Source organism: Mytilus edulis, chromosome 7, assembly GCF_963676685.1.
Source record: "Mytilus edulis chromosome 7, xbMytEdul2.2, whole genome shotgun sequence".
NCBI classification, from domain to species: Eukaryota; Metazoa; Mollusca; class Bivalvia; order Mytilida; family Mytilidae; genus Mytilus; species Mytilus edulis.
This window is the reverse complement of record NC_092350.1, coordinates 10,686,816-10,707,040: the sequence shown is the minus strand read 5'-3', so window position 1 is coordinate 10,707,040 and position 20,225 is coordinate 10,686,816. Positions and strand designations below refer to the sequence as shown.

General features: G+C 33.4%; 1 protein-coding gene across 1 annotated transcript in view; it reads left to right on the top strand.

The window, feature by feature from the left end:
* Positions 1–20,225, top strand: part of LOC139482952 (osmotic avoidance abnormal protein 3-like) — a 41,911-nt gene that overhangs the window by 6,836 nt on the left and 14,850 nt on the right. The window contains exons 7-14 of the mRNA XM_071266979.1: positions 196–228; positions 3,659–3,717; positions 4,240–4,399; positions 6,881–6,919; positions 9,056–9,085; positions 10,726–11,091; positions 11,662–11,690; positions 14,076–14,233. Of these exons, the coding sequence (XP_071123080.1) occupies positions 196–228; positions 3,659–3,717; positions 4,240–4,399; positions 6,881–6,919; positions 9,056–9,085; positions 10,726–11,091; positions 11,662–11,690; positions 14,076–14,233 (874 nt within the window). The remainder of the gene's footprint in view (positions 1–195; positions 229–3,658; positions 3,718–4,239; positions 4,400–6,880; positions 6,920–9,055; positions 9,086–10,725; positions 11,092–11,661; positions 11,691–14,075; positions 14,234–20,225) is intronic.

Sequence of the window (20,225 nt, the reverse complement as noted above, 5' to 3'; positions counted from 1 at the left end):
GCAATATTTTCATGTGAAATCATTGTCTTGAAATATATATTAGTATAAAGTCTTGAAACTTCTGTATTCTAATGTCATGAATGTTGTCACCAGTATTATAAGCTTGAAAAATAAATGTTCCTAAGTGATATGAATTTCACCAGTGATTGACTGTAATAATACTTAAATTAAAAAAATCTGTCTCCTTGATACCAGATATGAATGATGATGATGATGATGATTATGATGGTAAGTTCCTCTTAAGAAACAATTCTAATCTTCATGCACAAATTAACTTACAATGCATGGACAGAAGTATTTTCCACTATTATAATTTATACATTTGTACTTCATAAGAACCACATTTTCTAAAAATTAAATTGTACTCAGTGTTCTCCCTAGATAATTCAATTAGCATCCTGGTAAACAGGGGAAATTGAAATACCATCTTGTTTCAAAAAATTATAGCATCACATCCATAAATTGAAATAATCTATAGGAAAACCATTTCAGATAGCATCACATTTAGGATATAGCATCACATTACCATGATGCTAAAAGGCTCTTGGGAGAACACTGGACTACTGTATAATTTTTATTTGGATTTTAATTAACCTGATACCTATAGGTTCTGAATTCGCTTGGGTTTATTTTTTTGCATCATCATGATTTTCTTCTGAAGACTTTTGTAATGATGTGATCATGTAAGCAGTTTTCATTTTTTTTTGTAAGGAAACTATTTCAACAAAAATGAAAGTTAATAATTATTACCATGTATGTCATCATGAGGAGAAAATGAAAACAAAAGATAAAGAAATAAATATGTAACTTCAGACTTTTCTTAATCTTTCATGATCTTGTTTGTAAAGATCCAACTAAAAAAACCTTGTAATTTTTAGTGTTAATATTTATTACAGCAGATTTCAGTCAGTATGTAGCTAATGGTAATATCTTTGGTTAGCTTGCTTGTTAGCTGAACCGTGAAGTCATTGTTAGGTAAGGTATACTACCCTCCTTTTAAAGTAGCTTAGTCCTACAGGGAGATAGATTTTGTATCTGTTGGGCTAGTCTACTATTAAAGGAGGGAAGTTTACATTACCTAACAATGACTTCACGGTTCAGCTAACAAGCAAGCTAACCAAAGATATTACCATTAGCTACATACTGACTGAAATCTGCTGTAATGCAATATGTAGCCAAAAATTGTAGGTTGAGAATACTTATGTCTATACATAGAACCTGAAATTGAAACTTGTGTGAGCAGCATGTCCTATTTATAAATCACATTTAAATGCAGTATGACTTTTCATGCACAGCTTTACTAGAATTTATGATCAAGTTAATTCTATAACTGAAACATTATTGAATTCTTTTCACTTTCATGACTTTTATTGAGAAGTACCTTATCTAGGAGAAATTAAGGAAACTTGTATTTTATTTTTGTTATGTGTTATATTTCTCTGCTATTTTCTAGAAGTGGAACATTAAAATTATCTTTTCTAATACTGTGGATTCATTATTTTTCATAGAAAACTATTTTTGTAAATTTCATTGGTATAGGTTAACCATGAATTTTAATGTCCAATGTCCAATGTAGAATTTTTTTCTATAGATCTGGTTTGAGAATTCAGCTAAACCTCTTAAAAATATCCATAATTTCCACCAAAATAAAAGAATCACAGTAGTAAATATTTTCAAGTATCATACCTGTCAACTGACCCGGATTCTGCGGGTGTGACCCGAGATTTTCACAATTCTGAGGGATCACCCGGATCACCCACCGGGTCATTGAAATAACCCGGAAATTCCGAAAGTGACCCGAATTCACCCGTATTTCTTAGCCTTGAGATTGATTTTCATAAGTAATATTTTGAAATACCGGCAAATTCGTAATTCTTCCATGAACATGCAGTTCATCTAGCTATGTAAACTGTCAAATTAAGTGACCCATTAAGTGCATGCCTTCACTTGACAGCTTTGGTGTCAAACACACTGTTGATTAACACCAATTACCTTAGCTTTAGGTCGTAAATAAATTGCCCTGTTATTTTACAGAAATATTTCAGTTAAGAGTTACTTACCCTTATTTGTCACCATTCAAAATTATTCCTTATATTTACGTTTTATGGGTGAAAAAGATTAAATCATAATAATATAAAATTCAAATACATATTGAAAATTAACTTTTCATTATTTTTATACCTTTATACAGTTTTTAAAAAAAAGTTGAAAATTATTTTTTACATTTATACTTCCTATAACTGTATTACTATATTTTATCATAGTCTAATTTCCTTAACAATTGTGAGATGAATGTTCATACATGTAACCTCTACATGGTATATTTAAAGCAGTCTCATTTTAAAATTACAGTTGAAAAATAAATTTTAGATGATGACAAAAAGTAAAGGACATAAGACTGTGATACACAAATTTATAAAAATCTTTAAAAATGTAATGAAATAATAATAAATAAGATTTAAAATGACTTAACCAAGTGAACATGCATTGATGTTTTGGTATCTTTGATATACATTATAAGAAAATGTACCATAAATACTGAAATTCAGCTCGAAAAAGTTCGTACGCGTTGTGACCTGAGATTTGATTCTTCAATGCAGGTCATGACCTGCATTTTCATCATCACAGGTTGACAGGTATGAAGTATACTTGTTGAAAACTATCATTCCAGACTTTTATGATATCTATGCCAATGGTAAATATTTGTGAAAAAGATTAATTTTATTCATTAGTCTAAAAGTTCAAAGTTGAAATAGTACACAGATGATTTCATTGTAATAAGAAACACTGTTAATCAGACAATTAATGGACCCTCAATTCTGTTACACTTTAACATTGCACTTAATAAAAAAAATTGCACACAAGAAATTTTTAGCATCTTACTGTTTATTATTTTAATTATTGTTAAAACTTTTTAAAAAGATAAAAGCACAATTTTGAGAAAGAAATTAAAAAAAAATTGAAATCTAGCTGACCCTCATTATTTGAAATTCAGAATTCAGGGGATAAATAGATGAATTTATTTATTTAAGTATAATGTATTTTATTTCCTTTCTCTGTTCACATTTCTGTCTTACCTGTAATAAAGTCACAAATTAAGACAGATTTATGTCACTTTTCTTTGTCATCACTATCTGATGACAATGTTGTTAAGTTTTCTAGTTAGATACATTTAAAAATGATTTTGACGTGATTCATATTTGTTACACAGCTGAATTTTGTCACTGCGCTTCTGTATTAAGAAATGATTTGATATTTGCTTTTGAACTTCATATTGCTGTGTTGGAATGTGATTTTTTAAGATCAGCTGGACAGTCACTTCCTGTTGTTTTTCTTAACCTTAAATTTTTATTATTATTCCCACTGAGCATAGAGATTTTCATAACACTTTTATTATAAACTTCTGAATTAAGGAATTATTTTCCCCTGCACTTTAATTGCAATGTGTAATAAATTTCAGATCTGACTGGCAATCACTTTTTTTTTGAATGATTCTGTTAATTTTAGTCATACTGACTGAGCATTGAAGTTTGTGTAAATGTCTTATAATAAGTAGGGAGCATACTTTACAAGACACCACATGTGACATCTTGTTGTGGAGTTATGTCCCTTGTTGCTGTCCCTAAAGCATGCTCTCTATAGTGTTTCATTATTTCAGGATCTAAACAACAGGCAAATAGACAGGACTTGGAGGAGGAGAAAGAAAGAATAAGAGAGGTATGGAAATCTTGTTGGGTTGCTCTCTGACAGATACTTGCCCTAAATCTCATATTGTTCATAAAAAAAATAAATGATGAAAGCTAGGTATTCTGACGTTTAGTACGAAAAAAAAACTTTTAAACAATAGTCATTTACAAAGCAAATGTATTTATATTAACTTATGCAATTACCAATTAGACAGCTATCAACCAAAGATAACTGGGAAAGAAAATAAGCATCTAAAGTATACTGCTTTCAACATGGTATTATCAATCTTCTACAGAATGTGATAATTTTTATTTGAATTTTGCTTTATATTTTTTTTATTCTCAACATAAATTTCAATTCCTAAAAATGAAAAAAGACCAACAACTACAAGGTAAGTCATATTTAAAATAGGAAAACAAGATTTATAGAGTATTCTGCCTTAAAAACAAATAATAACAATTTGTTTTGTCATGTTTGTAGTAGTTGTGAGCAGTGGCAACATTTACCGTATTTGAACATATACAAAGAATAAATAATTTTGTATTCATTTAGGAATATGATGCAAGACTTGAAGATATGAAAAAAGAATATGAGAATGAGAAGGTTTCAAAGAATAAAATACAGAATGATATGGTGAGACTGAGGGCTTTCTACGACAACAAATTATCTAATGTTGATGGACAGATTGCTGACCTACCACCCACTGCTGCAGGTATTAGACATTACACTTATTATATAGTATAGAACTAGTCAGTTAATCTCTTTTCATACAATATAATTGTGAAAAAGAATTGTAACATTTGAGGCTTTTGTGGACAATTGCAAAATGAGGGGAATTTTTATTGTGAATATGGCTTTTTCGATAAAAAAAAACCAACAACACTAGACTTATATTAAAAAGGAGTATTTAATAGTACCTGAGTTATGCACATATTCTCTTTTAATTGTATACTATAATAAAAACTTAATCATCTGAACATTTGAGTTTTGAAATTATGAGTGAAGTCAATGTTCAGGCACAACCTAAGCACGAAATTCTTAACAGACGAAAATCAAAACAGAGTTACAACCAGTGATTATATTCCATTTTCGGGACAGACGTATAAATATTGTAGGGTCTACAATAAAGTTTAAATAGTCGCACATTTATAACTCAAATGTTACAATACTAAAATTTCAAGAGTATAACTGATATGAAAAGTTTTATAAAATAGACAATAATAAAGCTAGAGAAATAGAGATAATTTAGTCCTATTAAAGAGCTTATAATATCTTAACTAAATCAATAGTTTAGTGTTGGCAAAAAATGAAATATAAATGCCAATTTTATTTTATAACGCATGTTTTGTGATTTGAAAATTGTGATTTGCTAATTTAATGTAGCTTGTTTATTTTTAAAGTGTATTTTAGATAATCATATTGTTATTATTAACATATTCTATATTACATCTTGGTTTTTTCATGTTCCATATCTGAAATCATCAGCCCTGAATCATCATCCCTAATCTTGAGATACATTAAATTAAAGCTTAACTTTTAAAATTTCAAAGCCCCAGTCTAAGAATCAACAATCTTTTCTTTTCTTGATTTTAAGATGTGAAAACTTCAGTTCTAATCCTTAGATTCTAAATCTTCGAATCTTTTTAATTAGATCTTTAATATTCCTATATTGTCAGACTCAAACTTTAGCCCTTATCTTAAAATTTCCAAATTTTCAGCCCTGATCTGGAGATTCCAACATTTAAAATCTTAAATGTCCTTTTTGTATTGGAAATTTTTAAAGGCACTTTATAGGAACTTTTCCAATGATTTTTGAAAATTTACAATTTGTTGACTGTTGGATATTGATCTTGTTTTCTGTTTTGGTTTTTTAACACATCAAATATTTAATTAAGGATTTAAATAAATCCATTTTCACTTGATCGACTTTTGAATCTGAATTATATGATTTTCAACAGGTTACCTACCCTGTGGTTGGACATCCTGGTACTTGGTCAAGTAAGAGCAAACAAAAAAAGATTTATCATATAACAGGTGCAGTTTTGGGAGAAAGTTTACTGATTTCCGACAATTTTGTTTCATATAGAAAACTTAAATAGTGAATTTCTCTCCCAGAAACCTATTATGTGTAACATATTTAATTACAACCCAAATTCCCCCGTATAAATGGGTGAATATTGTGTCCATTTTTGTCCGAACGGTTCAGGATTTGACCTCTGCGGTCATATTCATCTGCGCTTGGTGAGGCAATTTATTAAAGATTAATAGCTAGAGATTTCTTTAATTCAGCCAATTATTGCAATTTATTTTTTAATTTATCTGTCTGTATATCATAAAATTGCATGTATTGTAATGTTTAAAACATAATGAATGCATTTCTATGTTGCACAAACTAATTGTATTACAGAAGTAGTTAATTAAAAGGTAGAGCAGTGCAGTAGCTGCAGTCACTAGACTTAGTTCTTAATCTCTAAAATAATGGATTCATCATTCAATATGTTATTAAGTCTCTAAATGTGTACTGACTTTAATTTACAACAACTTGTTATAAGGTTCTCTGATAGTGTGAAGAATGTTATTTAAGGAACACACATGATACCAAAGGAAGATACTTTAAAATAAGCTTACTACTTATAGAGATTGTTTTATAGACTTTTTAAATGTGTACAAAAATATTTCATCGCCCACCCATAGGGACAAATTTAGGTTACCTCCCTTAGTCCTTGTAAATATTGATGGAACAGTCATGAGATGTGACATTTGTTTTTCAATAAATTAAAGATTATATGCAGATTTTATATATACGGGAAAGGTTTCTGTTTGCCCCTGTTCTGAAATAAGAGATATACTTTGTTCATCCTTATTTCATGAAATTTTGGAATTTACCTTCATGAGAGCATGGCTTACTATGTGACGTGTTATGCATGTCACACATATTTCTCATCAACATCCTGTTTACCTTTTACATGTAATGGCCATTTATGATATTTTTGTCACTTTTTCTCAGGGACTATGTATCAGAGTTTCTTGAAATTTGATAGCTGTATGATATCTACTAATGTTATTTTTCACTTATGGATAAACTTTTCAGCATAGATCCATTTTAGAGATTAAGTAGTTTATTTTTTGCTCTGTAATGCTTGAGAGCTTTTAATATAGTAATTGTATAATAACCAACATATATATCATGTAGTCTTAGGCGAGATAGAATGGAAAGATGAAGATGGGAACAGTGAGTTTAAAATTCTCCTTAATTATCACATTGCATGGACAAACACTGCTCAATTCTTGTACAGAAATAAAGATGAGTAGTCACATAAGTCACCCTTCAAACCTATAATAATATAATGTTATTTTAATTCAATTTTTAATGGAAATTATGAACTATGATTAAGAAAATTACTTATCTATATAGAACATCTGGTTTTGCTAATAAATTAAAACTAAATATGGTAAATAAAAGTTCAACTTCAATTGTTTATGATTTGATTATTTAATTTAACAGAGAGAAAGATATTTCACATTCAGATATTCTTCTTGTACAGAAATAGAATTGAGCAGAAAGTGGGCACAATGTTAACAGCCAATATTTCTGTTTTGAAAATGATTATAACAGAAATATTGGTTGTAGACTGAATCCTTAGCAGGTGATCTGAGATATAATGGTCTGGTATTAAAGATTTATATCCAGTCTCTCAAATCACCTCTACTATTATCCCTTTCCCTTTTTGGAGTTTGGTTATTCTAGAAATAGTATCATGATTTAATATTTATTGTTGTAAGAAATTTATAAATAAGTCTAACATTGCATAATGGCTTTCATTTTAAAGTGAACTGTTCTTTTGTTATATGATCTATTTTTATAATCATGATACTATTTCTCATTTCTTAAGTGTTTGACATATATAAATATATATACATATTTATTTTCAGAATCTCTAAAGGGAGATAAACATGTTTTATAGCTGTTATCTTTTTTTCTTAAACTATCAAAATTATCAATGAATTAAAACAAGATCCCCATGATTTATTTTTGGTAAAGATTCAGAGAATTCTTTTTCTGTTTTGCATATTTGGGAATTTATAAATCATATTAGACAAAAATAAGGTTACTCAAATCTTACAAGATACAATTCAATGTCTTAAGACTCCTTTTGACCCAAAATATATTTGAAATCTTTGCTGTTAGACAATAAAAGTCAACAACTATAACCAGACAAATTATTACAAGGCTTTGTTCCAGCTTGAATCACATATTTGCATGCTTCTATTTTTGCATTATACCAATATTTCTATACAGCTTCTTTCCAGAGAATTTAATTAATTTGCCCCACAGCAGTGAATCCTAACAGTACGAGAAATACATTCACAAGACTATTTTTTGCTTTTGCACAACAGATTTTTGCACATCCCAGCTTAAAACTGTGTGTGTTCATACATTGACAAAATTTTCTTCCTCACAAAATTATATTAAAAAAAAAAAAAATCCCCATTTCCATTCTTAATTTTATTTAATGAATTGATCTTCATTTTGCTTTACCTGTTATTGTTACAGTTTAAGTCAATTTACTACATTGATCAATGAATAAAAAACATATGTACATGATATGAATAGCAGTTTACTGACTAAAAAAAACTATATTTCAAACTTTTTCCAAAAGCTGTAATTGATAATTCATTGAAATTGAAATTGTAGATCAGCATTAAGATTAAAAAAACAAATTTTAAATGAACTTTAAAATAGATCTTTTCTCAGAATCATCATAAGTAAATTTATTTCAGAAGTCTTTTTTCAGTTTGTTTCACTGAAGAGGATTGGGGTAATAACAGCTTCATGCAACAAGGTCACTCTGACCTACATATATGCTTGATAAATTCATGTCTAAATATGGATCTTAGACACTATGTGACATACATTTTAGTTTCTGTCATACTGAAGTTGAAACTCACTTGATAACAGTTTCAATTATACAATAACCAATTTCAGTACAAGACAAACTTTTCTATATTAGATAACCTATGTTTATAATTGAGTCCATTTATTCATTACCAATTATGAGTAGTGAATTACACTCATATAACTTGGTAATCTCCTTGCTTCGTCATACTAAGTTGAGCCTCATTTTCAAGTTCATTTCTCAGATCTAGTGACCTTCTTTTCAGTCCTTTTCGAACTATTTTAAAGTTAAGTTGTTAAATTTCCTATTGATAACCATTGTAATTATTATATGAATTACTGAGCTACATTATAAATTTTTGAAATAAGAAATAGTGAGACATTCATGAAGTGAAGTCTGACCGAATGTATTATAGAACTTAATTAAGTAAAGAATAGTCAATATAATGGAAGTGTTTATTTTTGTTTAAGTTCTGTCCCACCCTGATCTGGAAAGCCTTGGTAAGTGTACTCTGCCGTTCTCTCTCTCTATCTCTTGTGTGAACAAAACTTCATATCACAGAAATACATAGAATTGCTTAATTCATATTGAATATATATTGAATACTGATATTTTTGTTCATAACTTGTTTAAAAATAAATTAATTCATTGCATTGTTTCTACTTCAGTTGGAATTGGAAAGCAAAAATGTTTCACAAATTAGATTATTATTTAGCTTAAGCAGTTCTATGTTTATTTTTCGCACACAAACATACACATAATTCATATGGGCTTTTCTGGTGTGGTGATCAGTTTGATTCGCATGTAACATTCCTCTTTGTTCAATACATGCTAACAAAGTGATTAAAAAGGGAAATGGAAACTTGTAACAAAAGACTATTGAGGTTCTATTCTTTGTTTTATTTAACTCTGTACATTAACTTATACACTCAATTTTAAACCAATGTGTTTGATGACTTTTGTTGTTGAAAAAAGAACAGAATAAAGGACAATGTAAATTAATAACAAAGAAGTAAAATTGATTACAAAGAAGTAAATAGATTGCAAAGATGTAAAAAGAAGTAAATTCTTTACAAAGAAGTAAAAAGAAGTAAATTGATTACAAAGAAGTAGATGTTGAAGATGACAAGATATGCATATTAACAGTTTCCTGCTTTGGCTGTTGGCTTGTGTTTGAGAAAAGCTTTAAAGCTTGTTTCTTATTGTGCAGTGAATGGTCATATTTCCACTTAAAACATAAAGACAGTCACCACTGGATAATCAACATCTGTTACCAGATTGACTGGTTTCTTGTTTACTACATAGCACTACACTAGCACGTTTACATGTAATGTAATGGCTCTTCTAAAACTGTTTGAATATACTTTTAGCAAACTATGTCAATGAAATAAAAGTTAAACTTTGTTTAGAAAAGATCTTCATACTCCCTTTAAAAGGGGGAGATTCTCTAAACTTAAAAATGCTTCAAGTTAAACTACATGACATTTTTTTGTCTGAAAAGGTTTACCATCATATTTGAACAAAAAAAGAAATTATAATAAGAGTGTTATTATTTTTTTGGGTCCCTAATCTTAAATCTTGGTTACCGGTATGTTGATGGTTAAATGGGATAGTTTGCTGAAGGAATGTTAAATTTAAAGGAAAAGTGTACTTCTATAACTACAAACAAGTATGACTATTTCTTAAGACGGAATTATTCCATCAACCTTTCTTCTTACAATCTGTTACACATTATTATTATATGGCTTTCCCATGGCTGCCCCATGGCTGCCCCATGGCTCTGTATATTTATATCGGCAAAACATTTTCTTTAGATGTGTGGAATTAAGTTTTAAGTTTTAAGTTTAGATCTTTTGATCATGTTATTACTACTATTTCAGTATGTTTATCTAGTTAAGATTAAATTGCCCAAGTTGAATTTATAGAATAAACACACTTATTTTAAAACTTGAAGGAAATAAATTTCACTCTTTGCTACAAGTGTTTTATGATAAATAACAATAAACAAGGATAAGCTGTGAAGTAACTTCAAACATAGCTATATATAGTAAACTATCACCTTTATTATATCCCATTATTAGTTGGTCATGTATTAAAAGATGTAAGAAAAATATTTCAAAATGTTTTACTTTTAATTTAGAAACGGAACAAAAGCAACCAGGAGGAGGAAAAGTATCACAAACAAATGGTGAAGTAATAAGTGGAGAAGTCATCCAACCATCAAAAGATGGAACAACTACCATCAAACAAGCAGACGGCAAAGTCGTTGTCATTCCACCAGGTGTCACTGCTGTCAAACAAGAAGATGGCACAATTGTACAGGTTCCTGAGGGGAAAACAGCTGTCAAGCAGCCTGATGGTTCAGTCGTTGTGGTACCACAGGGCACTAAGATTGTTTATAAGAATACAACAAATACAGAATATATCACAAAGACGGAGTATGTGGAGAAAGAAGGAGAGGAACGACCATCTTCTGTGATGGGACAAGCTTTACCTGTGGGACCAGGTGAGTAGGTTACAGTTGTCTGTTTGGGGTATCTAGACAACAACGACAAATAAGCCTAAGAATAAGATGTCCAAAGATAAGGGATGAGCCAAAATGGAATATATTATTTCTACAGAGTTCAATGCTTGATAAATGTTCTTCAATAAAACATAGATAGCTATTTATTTTCCGCTTCATAAATAGGATAAATTGACACATTAGTTTTTGATATTTTTCATAATTTCTTCAGGAATTATATTGCATGTCCATGGTAATTAAGTAATTACTGTAAATTCAGAAAATATTGCGAGGTGTTTTTCAATGCAAATAATGTGTCTGGGTTAGTATCGCAAAACAAACAATCAGAACTCACATTCTGATATCAGATACATATATTTTTATTTAGAATTTTTTTAAATTGCAATGGTTAACCTTGCATGGTTCTCTTTTCTTAAAAAATCACAATTATACATGCACACCATTATTTCTGAAATTACAGTTATTTAGAATTGTTTAGAAATAAAGAAAAAAAAGATGCCAGAGAAAACCTATAAACAAAATATCTTATTGACAAAAAAATTATTCTTTCAGATGCAGGGGAAATGAAGATTATGACCATGGTAAGTTTAATCACTACATGGCAAGTCATTTCTAAATTTATAGAAAGTTATGGCATTATTTTTGCCATCTATTTTAGTACGTACATCAGCTTTTTCTGGGAAAAATTGGATGTTGCAAAGCAAACATTTTTCAAAATGACTCCAGCTCAAATGGGGCAGCTTTTTTTCATAAAATATAAATTGGAGGCTTATGTAGGGCCATGCATGTTGCTTGTCATAGAAAGGTTCTGAATCTAGACCCTATCTATACAAAGCAAATGAAAGTAGTATTGTTTATTTTATGTGATCTGACAGTTATTTAGATAAAATTGAGAATGGAAATGGGGAATGTACCAAAGAGACAACAACCCGACCATAGAAAAAAACAAACAACAGCAGAAGATCACCAACAGGTCTTCAATGTAGCGAGAAATTCCCGCACCGGAGGCGTCCTTCAACTGGCCCCTAAACAAATATATACTAGTTCAGTGATAATGAACGCCATACTAATTTCCAAATTGTACACAAGAAACTAAAATTAAAATAATACAAGACTAACAAAGGCCAGAGGCTCCTGACTTGGGACAGGCGCAAAAATGCGGTGGGGTTAAACATGTTTGTGAGATCTCAACCCTCCCCCTATACCTCTAGCCAATGTAGAAAAGTAAACGCATAACAATACGCACATTAAAATTCAGTTCAAGAGAAGTCCGAGTCTGATGTCAGAAGATGTAACCAAAGAAAATAAACAAAATGACAATAATACATAAATAACAACAGACTACTAGCAGTTAACTGACATGCCAGCTCCAGACTTCAATTAAACTGACTGAAAGATTATGATTTCATCATATGAACATCAGGCACAATCCTTCCCGTTAGGGGTTTAGTATCATACCATCATAACATATATGAGAAGAACATAACCCGTGTCATGCCAACAACTGGTTTTTGAATAAATGTGTTTAGTTCCAATGTAAAGACCCTATAAGTGAATCAATATTAATGCCAAAATATGCAATCTTTAATGACCTGACAACAGTATCGTAACTATATCCCTTCTTAATAAGTCTATTCAAAGGTTTTGTTAGTTTTTGAGGTGAATACTGACACCTTTGTGCTTTATAAAGAATATTTCCATAAAAAATTGGATGTGAAATACCTGAACGTACAAGAAGTCTGCATGTTGAGCTATATTTACGAATGATGTCCTTATACCGATGATAGAATTTAGTAAATGTTTTGACTAGTTTGTGATATCGAAAACCCTGGTGTAACAATTTTTCAGTAATACATAAATTTCTCTCGTTAAAATCTAAAACATTGTTACATACACAAGCGAATCGTACAAGTTGAGATATATAAACACCGTAAGATGGTGACAAGGGAACGTCACCATCTAAAAATGGATAATTAACGATAGGAAATGAAAAATCATCTCTTTTATCATAAATTTTAGTATTCAGCTTTCCGTTAGTGATATAGATATCAAGATCGAGGAAAGGGCAGTGGTCATTGTTAGTATTAGCTTTATTTAAAGTAAGTTCAACAGGATAAATTTCTTTAATATACATACTGAAGTCGTCATTATTGAGAGCCAAAATATCATCCAAATATCTAAAAGTATTATTAAATTTGTTTATCAGATGTTGTTTCGATGGGTCTTTGCTTATTTTTGTCATAAATTGTAACTCATAGCAATACAAAAACAGGTCCGCAATAAGTGGTGCACAGTTAGTCCCCATTGGAATTCCGATAATCTGACGATATACGGAATCCCCAAAGCGAACAAAAATGTTATCTAGTAAAAATTCAAGGGCATATATAGTATCAAAGCATGTCCAATTGACATAGTTTTTTTGTTTATTGCTACGAAAAAGGACCTAAAAGAGTTTGAACATGTATATTCACATTCTGACTTTTTAAATGCCCATTTAATTAGGTGTGTGAATTTTTTCTTAATGAGAATGTGAGGCAATGTGGTATACAGGGTAGAAAAACTTTGCTTATATATAAAATATGTATTCATGGTAAAATGAGGGATTGCAATCAGCTGATTATTGACCTTCTGTATAAATCAAAACATTAAAGAGTTCAAGGGTAAAATGTTTATCAGCAGAAACTTGCAGGGATAAGCATGCTTATAGCAGGAAAACTAGCCTTCTATATCAATAAAGATTGGAGTAGAATGCACCTGCCACAGGGAGGGTTGGTATTTTCAACCTCAGTGCTGACAGGCTAGTGATTACTGTAGGGTAACTACTTAGACCACTCACATCTGAGTTCCCTTAGAAATGGATTATCTTAAAAGAAAATTCAGCAATTGCCTAAGACTTATATTTATTAACACTTTAATTCTCCATGTTTTGTAGGTGTTGTTGTATAACATGCAATATTCTGTTTTAGAGCTTAGAGCCTGGAGCAGAGGAGGAAGTTACTGCCATCATGATAGATGGTGTACCCATGTTAAACAATGATGAAGGTCTGGTGGCACCAAGTTCTTCTCCAACTCAAACAAACATGCAGGACCAAATTAAACACCAGCAGGAAGAGGCTTTAAAAAGGTAAGAAAATGATGAAGGTCTGGTGGCACCTAGTTCTTCTCCAACTCAAACAAACATGCAGGACCAAATTAAACACCAGCAGGAAGAGGCTTTAAAAAGGTAAGAAAATGATGAAGGTCTGGTGGAACCTAGTTCTTCTCCAACTCAAACAAACATGCAGGACCAAATTAAACACCAACAGGAGGAGGCTTTAAAAAGGTAAGAAAATGATGAAGGTCTGGTGGCACCAAGTTCTTCTCCAACTCAAACAAACATGCAGGACCAAATTAAACACCAACAGGAGGAGGCTTTAAAAAGGTAAGGAAATGATGAAGGTCTGGTGGCACCTAGTTCTTCTCCAACTCAAACAAACATGCAGGACCAAATTAAACACCAACAGGAGGAGGCTTTAAAAAGGTAAGAAAATGATGAAGGTCTGGTGGCACATAGTTCTTCTCCTACTCAAATAAACATGCAGGACCAAATTAAACACCAGCAGGAGGAGGCTTTAAAAAGGTAAGAAAATGATGAAGGTCTGGTGGCACCTAGTTCTTCTCCAACTCAAACAAACATGCAGGACCAAATTAAACACCAACAGGAGGAGGCTTTAAAAAGGTAAGAAATGATGAAGGTCTGGTGGCACCAAGTTCTTCTCCTACTCAAACAAACATGCAGGACCAAATTAAACACCAACAGGAGGAGGCTTTAAAAAGGTAAGAAAATGATGAAGGTCTGGTGGCACCAAGTTCTTCTCCTACTCAAACAAACATGCAGGACCAAATTAAACACCAACAGGAGGAGGCTTTAAAAAGATAAGAAAATGATGAAGGTCTGGTGGCACCAAGTTCTTCTCCAACTCAAACAAACATGCAGGACCAAATTAAACACCAGCAGGAAGAGGCTTTAAAAAGGTAAGAAAATGATGAAGGTCTGGTGGCACCAAGTTCTTCTCCAACTCAAACTAACATGCAGGACCAAATTAAACACCAGCAGGAAGAGGCTTTAAAAAGGTAAGAAAATGATGAAGGTCTGGTGGCACCAAGTTCTTCTCCGACTCAAACAAACATGCAGGACCAAATTAAACACCAACAGGAAGAGGCTTTAAAAAGGTAAGAAAATGATGAAGGTCTGGTGGCACCAAGTTCTTCTCCAACTCAAACAAACATGCAGGACCAAATTAAACACCAACAGGAAGAGGCTTTAAAAAGGTAAGAAAATAATGAAGGTCTGGTGGCACCAAGTTCTTCTCCAACTCAAACAAACATGCAGGACCAAATTAAACACCAACAGGAAGAGGCTTTAAAAAGGTAAGAAAATGATGAAGGTCTGGTGGCACCAAGTTCTTCTCCGACTCAAACAAACATGCAGGACCAAATTAAACACCAACAGGAAGAGGCTTTAAAAAGGTAAGGAAATGATGAAGGTCTGGTGGCACCAAGTTCTTCTCCAACTCAAACAAACATGCAGGACAAAATTAAACACCAACAGGAAGAGGCTTTAAAAAGGTAAGGAAATGATGAAGGTCTGGTGGCACCTAGTTCTTCTCCTACTCAAACTAACATGCAGGACCAAATTAAACACCAGCAGGAAGAGGCTTTAAAAAGGTAAGAAAATGATGAAGGTCTGGTGGTACCAAGTTCTTCTCCTACTCAAACAAACATGCAGGACCAAATTAAACACCAGCAGGAAGAGGCTTTAAAAAGGTAAGAAAATGATGAAGGTCTGGTGGCACCAAGTTCTTCTCCTACTCAAACAAACATGCAGGACCAAATTAAACACCAGCAGGAAGAGGCTTTAAAAAGGTAAGAAAATGATGAAGGTCTGGTGGCACCAAGTTCTTCTCCGACTCAAACAAACATGCAGGACCAAATTAAACACCAACAGGAAGAGGCTTTAAAAAGGTAAGGAAATGATGAAGGTCTGGTGGCACCAAGTTCTTCTCCTACTCAAACAAACATGCAGGACCAAATTAAACACCAACAGGAAGAGGCTTTAAAAAGGTAAGGAAATGATGAAGGTCTGGTGGCACCTAGTTCTTCTCCTACTCAAACTAACATGCAGGACCAAATTAAACACCAGCAGGAGGAGGCTTTAAAAAGGTAAGAAAATGATGAAGGTCTGGTGGCACCAAGTTCTTCTCCGACTCAAACAAACATGCAGGACCAAATTAAACACCAACAGGAAGAGGCTTTAAAAAGGTAAGGAAATGATGAAGGTCTGGTGGCACCAAGTTCTTCTCCAACTCAAACAAACATGCAGGACCAAATTAAACACCAACAGGAAGAGGCTTTAAAAAGGTAAGAAAATGATGAAGGTCTGGTGGCACCAAGTTCTTCTCCTACTCAAACTAACATGCAGGACCAAATTAAACACCAACAGGAAGAGGCTTTAAAAAGGTAAGAAAATGATGAAGGTCTGGTGGCACCAAGTTCTTCTCCTACTCAAACTAACATGCAGGACCAAATTAAACACCAACAGGAAGAGGCTTTAAAAAGGTAAGAAAATGATGAAGGTCTGGTGGCACCAAGTTCTTCTCCAACTCAAACAAACATGCAGGACCAAATTAAACACCAACAGGAAGAGGCTTTAAAAAGGTAAGAAAATGATGAAGGTCTGGTGGCACCAAGTTCTTCTCCAACTCAAACTAACATGCAGGACCAAATTAAACACCAGCAGGAAGAGGCTTTAAAAAGGTAAGAAAATGATGAAGGTCTGGTGGCACCAAGTTCTTCTCCAACTCAAACAAACATGCAGGACCAAATTAAACACCAACAGGAGGAGGCTTTAAAAAGGTAAGGAAATGATGAAGGTCTGGTGGCACCTAGTTCTTCTCCAACTCAAACAAACATGCAGGACCAAATTAAACACCAACAGGAGGAGGCTTTAAAAAGGTAAGAAAATGATGAAGGTCTGGTGGCACCTAGTTCTTCTCCTACTCAAATAAACATGCAGGACCAAATTAAACACCAGCAGGAGGAGGCTTTAAAAAGGTAAGAAAATGATGAAGGTCTGGTGGCACCTAGTTCTTCTCCAACTCAAACAAACATGCAGGACCAAATTAAACACCAACAGGAGGAGGCTTTAAAAAGGTAAGAAATGATGAAGGTCTGGTGGCACCAAGTTCTTCTCCTACTCAAACAAACATGCAGGACCAAATTAAACACCAACAGGAGGAGGCTTTAAAAAGGTAAGAAAATGATGAAGGTCTGGTGGCACCAAGTTCTTCTCCTACTCAAACAAACATGCAGGACCAAATTAAACACCAACAGGAGGAGGCTTTAAAAAGATAAGAAAATGATGAAGGTCTGGTGGCACCAAGTTCTTCTCCAACTCAAACAAACATGCAGGACCAAATTAAACACCAGCAGGAAGAGGCTTTAAAAAGGTAAGAAAATGATGAAGGTCTGGTGGCACCAAGTTCTTCTCCAACTCAAACTAACATGCAGGACCAAATTAAACACCAGCAGGAAGAGGCTTTAAAAAGGTAAGAAAATGATGAAGGTCTGGTGGCACCAAGTTCTTCTCCGACTCAAACAAACATGCAGGACCAAATTAAACACCAACAGGAAGAGGCTTTAAAAAGGTAAGAAAATGATGAAGGTCTGGTGGCACCAAGTTCTTCTCCAACTCAAACAAACATGCAGGACCAAATTAAACACCAACAGGAAGAGGCTTTAAAAAGGTAAGAAAATAATGAAGGTCTGGTGGCACCAAGTTCTTCTCCAACTCAAACAAACATGCAGGACCAAATTAAACACCAACAGGAAGAGGCTTTAAAAAGGTAAGAAAATGATGAAGGTCTGGTGGCACCAAGTTCTTCTCCGACTCAAACAAACATGCAGGACCAAATTAAACACCAACAGGAAGAGGCTTTAAAAAGGTAAGGAAATGATGAAGGTCTGGTGGCACCAAGTTCTTCTCCAACTCAAACAAACATGCAGGACAAAATTAAACACCAACAGGAAGAGGCTTTAAAAAGGTAAGGAAATGATGAAGGTCTGGTGGCACCTAGTTCTTCTCCTACTCAAACTAACATGCAGGACCAAATTAAACACCAGCAGGAAGAGGCTTTAAAAAGGTAAGAAAATGATGAAGGTCTGGTGGTACCAAGTTCTTCTCCTACTCAAACAAACATGCAGGACCAAATTAAACACCAGCAGGAAGAGGCTTTAAAAAGGTAAGAAAATGATGAAGGTCTGGTGGCACCAAGTTCTTCTCCTACTCAAACAAACATGCAGGACCAAATTAAACACCAGCAGGAAGAGGCTTTAAAAAGGTAAGAAAATGATGAAGGTCTGGTGGCACCAAGTTCTTCTCCGACTCAAACAAACATGCAGGACCAAATTAAACACCAACAGGAAGAGGCTTTAAAAAGGTAAGGAAATGATGAAGGTCTGGTGGCACCAAGTTCTTCTCCTACTCAAACAAACATGCAGGACCAAATTAAACACCAACAGGAAGAGGCTTTAAAAAGGTAAGGAAATGATGAAGGTCTGGTGGCACCTAGTTCTTCTCCTACTCAAACTAACATGCAGGACCAAATTAAACACCAGCAGGAGGAGGCTTTAAAAAGGTAAGAAAATGATGAAGGTCTGGTGGCACCAAGTTCTTCTCCGACTCAAACAAACATGCAGGACCAAATTAAACACCAACAGGAAGAGGCTTTAAAAAGGTAAGGAAATGATGAAGGTCTGGTGGCACCAAGTTCTTCTCCAACTCAAACAAACATGCAGGACCAAATTAAACACCAACAGGAAGAGGCTTTAAAAAGGTAAGAAAATGATGAAGGTCTGGTGGCACCAAGTTCTTCTCCTACTCAAACTAACATGCAGGACCAAATTAAACACCAACAGGAAGAGGCTTTAAAAAGGTAAGAAAATGATGAAGGTCTGGTGGCACCAAGTTCTTCTCCAACTCAAACAAACATGCAGGACCAAATTAAACACCAGCAGGAAGAGGCTTTAAAAAGGTAAGGAAATGATGAAGGTCTGGTGGCACCAAGTTCTTCTCCTACTCAAACTAACATGCAGGACCAAATTAAACACCAACAGGAAGAGGCTTTAAAAAGGTAAGAAAATGATGAAGGTCTGGTGGCACCAAGTTCTTCTCCAACTCAAACAAACATGCAGGACCAAATTAAACACCAACAGGAAGAGGCTTTAAAAAGGTAAGAAAATGATGAAGGTCTGGTGGCACCAAGTTCTTCTCCAACTCAAACTAACATGCAGGACCAAATTAAACACCAGCAGGAAGAGGCTTTAAAAAGGTAAGAAAATGATGAAGGTCTGGTGGCACCAAGTTCTTCTCCAACTCAAACAAACATGCAGGACCAAATTAAACACCAACAGGAAGAGGCTTTAAAAAGGTAAGAAAATGATGAAGGTCTGGTGGCACCTAGTTCTTCTCCAACTCAAACAAACATGCAGGACCAAATTAAACACCAGCAGGAAGAGGCTTTAAAAAGGTAAGAAAATGAGGAGGGTCTGGTGGCACCAAGTTCTTCTCCAACTCAAACAAACATGCAGGACCAAATTAAACACCAGCAGGAAGAGGCTTTAAAAAGGTAAGAAAATGAGGAGGGTCTGGTGGCACCTAGTTCTTCTCCAACTCAAACAAACATGCAGGACCAAATTAAACACCAGCAGGAAGAGGCTTTAAAAAGGTAAGAAAATGATGAAGGTCTGGTGGCACCTAGTTCTTCTCCAACTCAAACTAACATGCAGGACCAAATTAAACACCAGCAGGAAGAGGCTTTAAAAAGGTAAGAAAATGATGAAGGTCTGGTGGCACCAAGTTCTTCTCCAACTCAAACAAACATGCAGGACCAAATTAAACACCAGCAGGAAGAGGCTTTAAAAAGGTAAGAAAATGATGAAGGTCTGGTGGCACCTAGTTCTTCTCCAACTTAAACAAACATGCAGGACCAAATTAAACACCAGCAGGAAGAGGCTTTAAAAAGGTAAGAAAATGATGAAGGTCTGGTGGCACCTAGTTCTTCTCCAACTTAAACAAA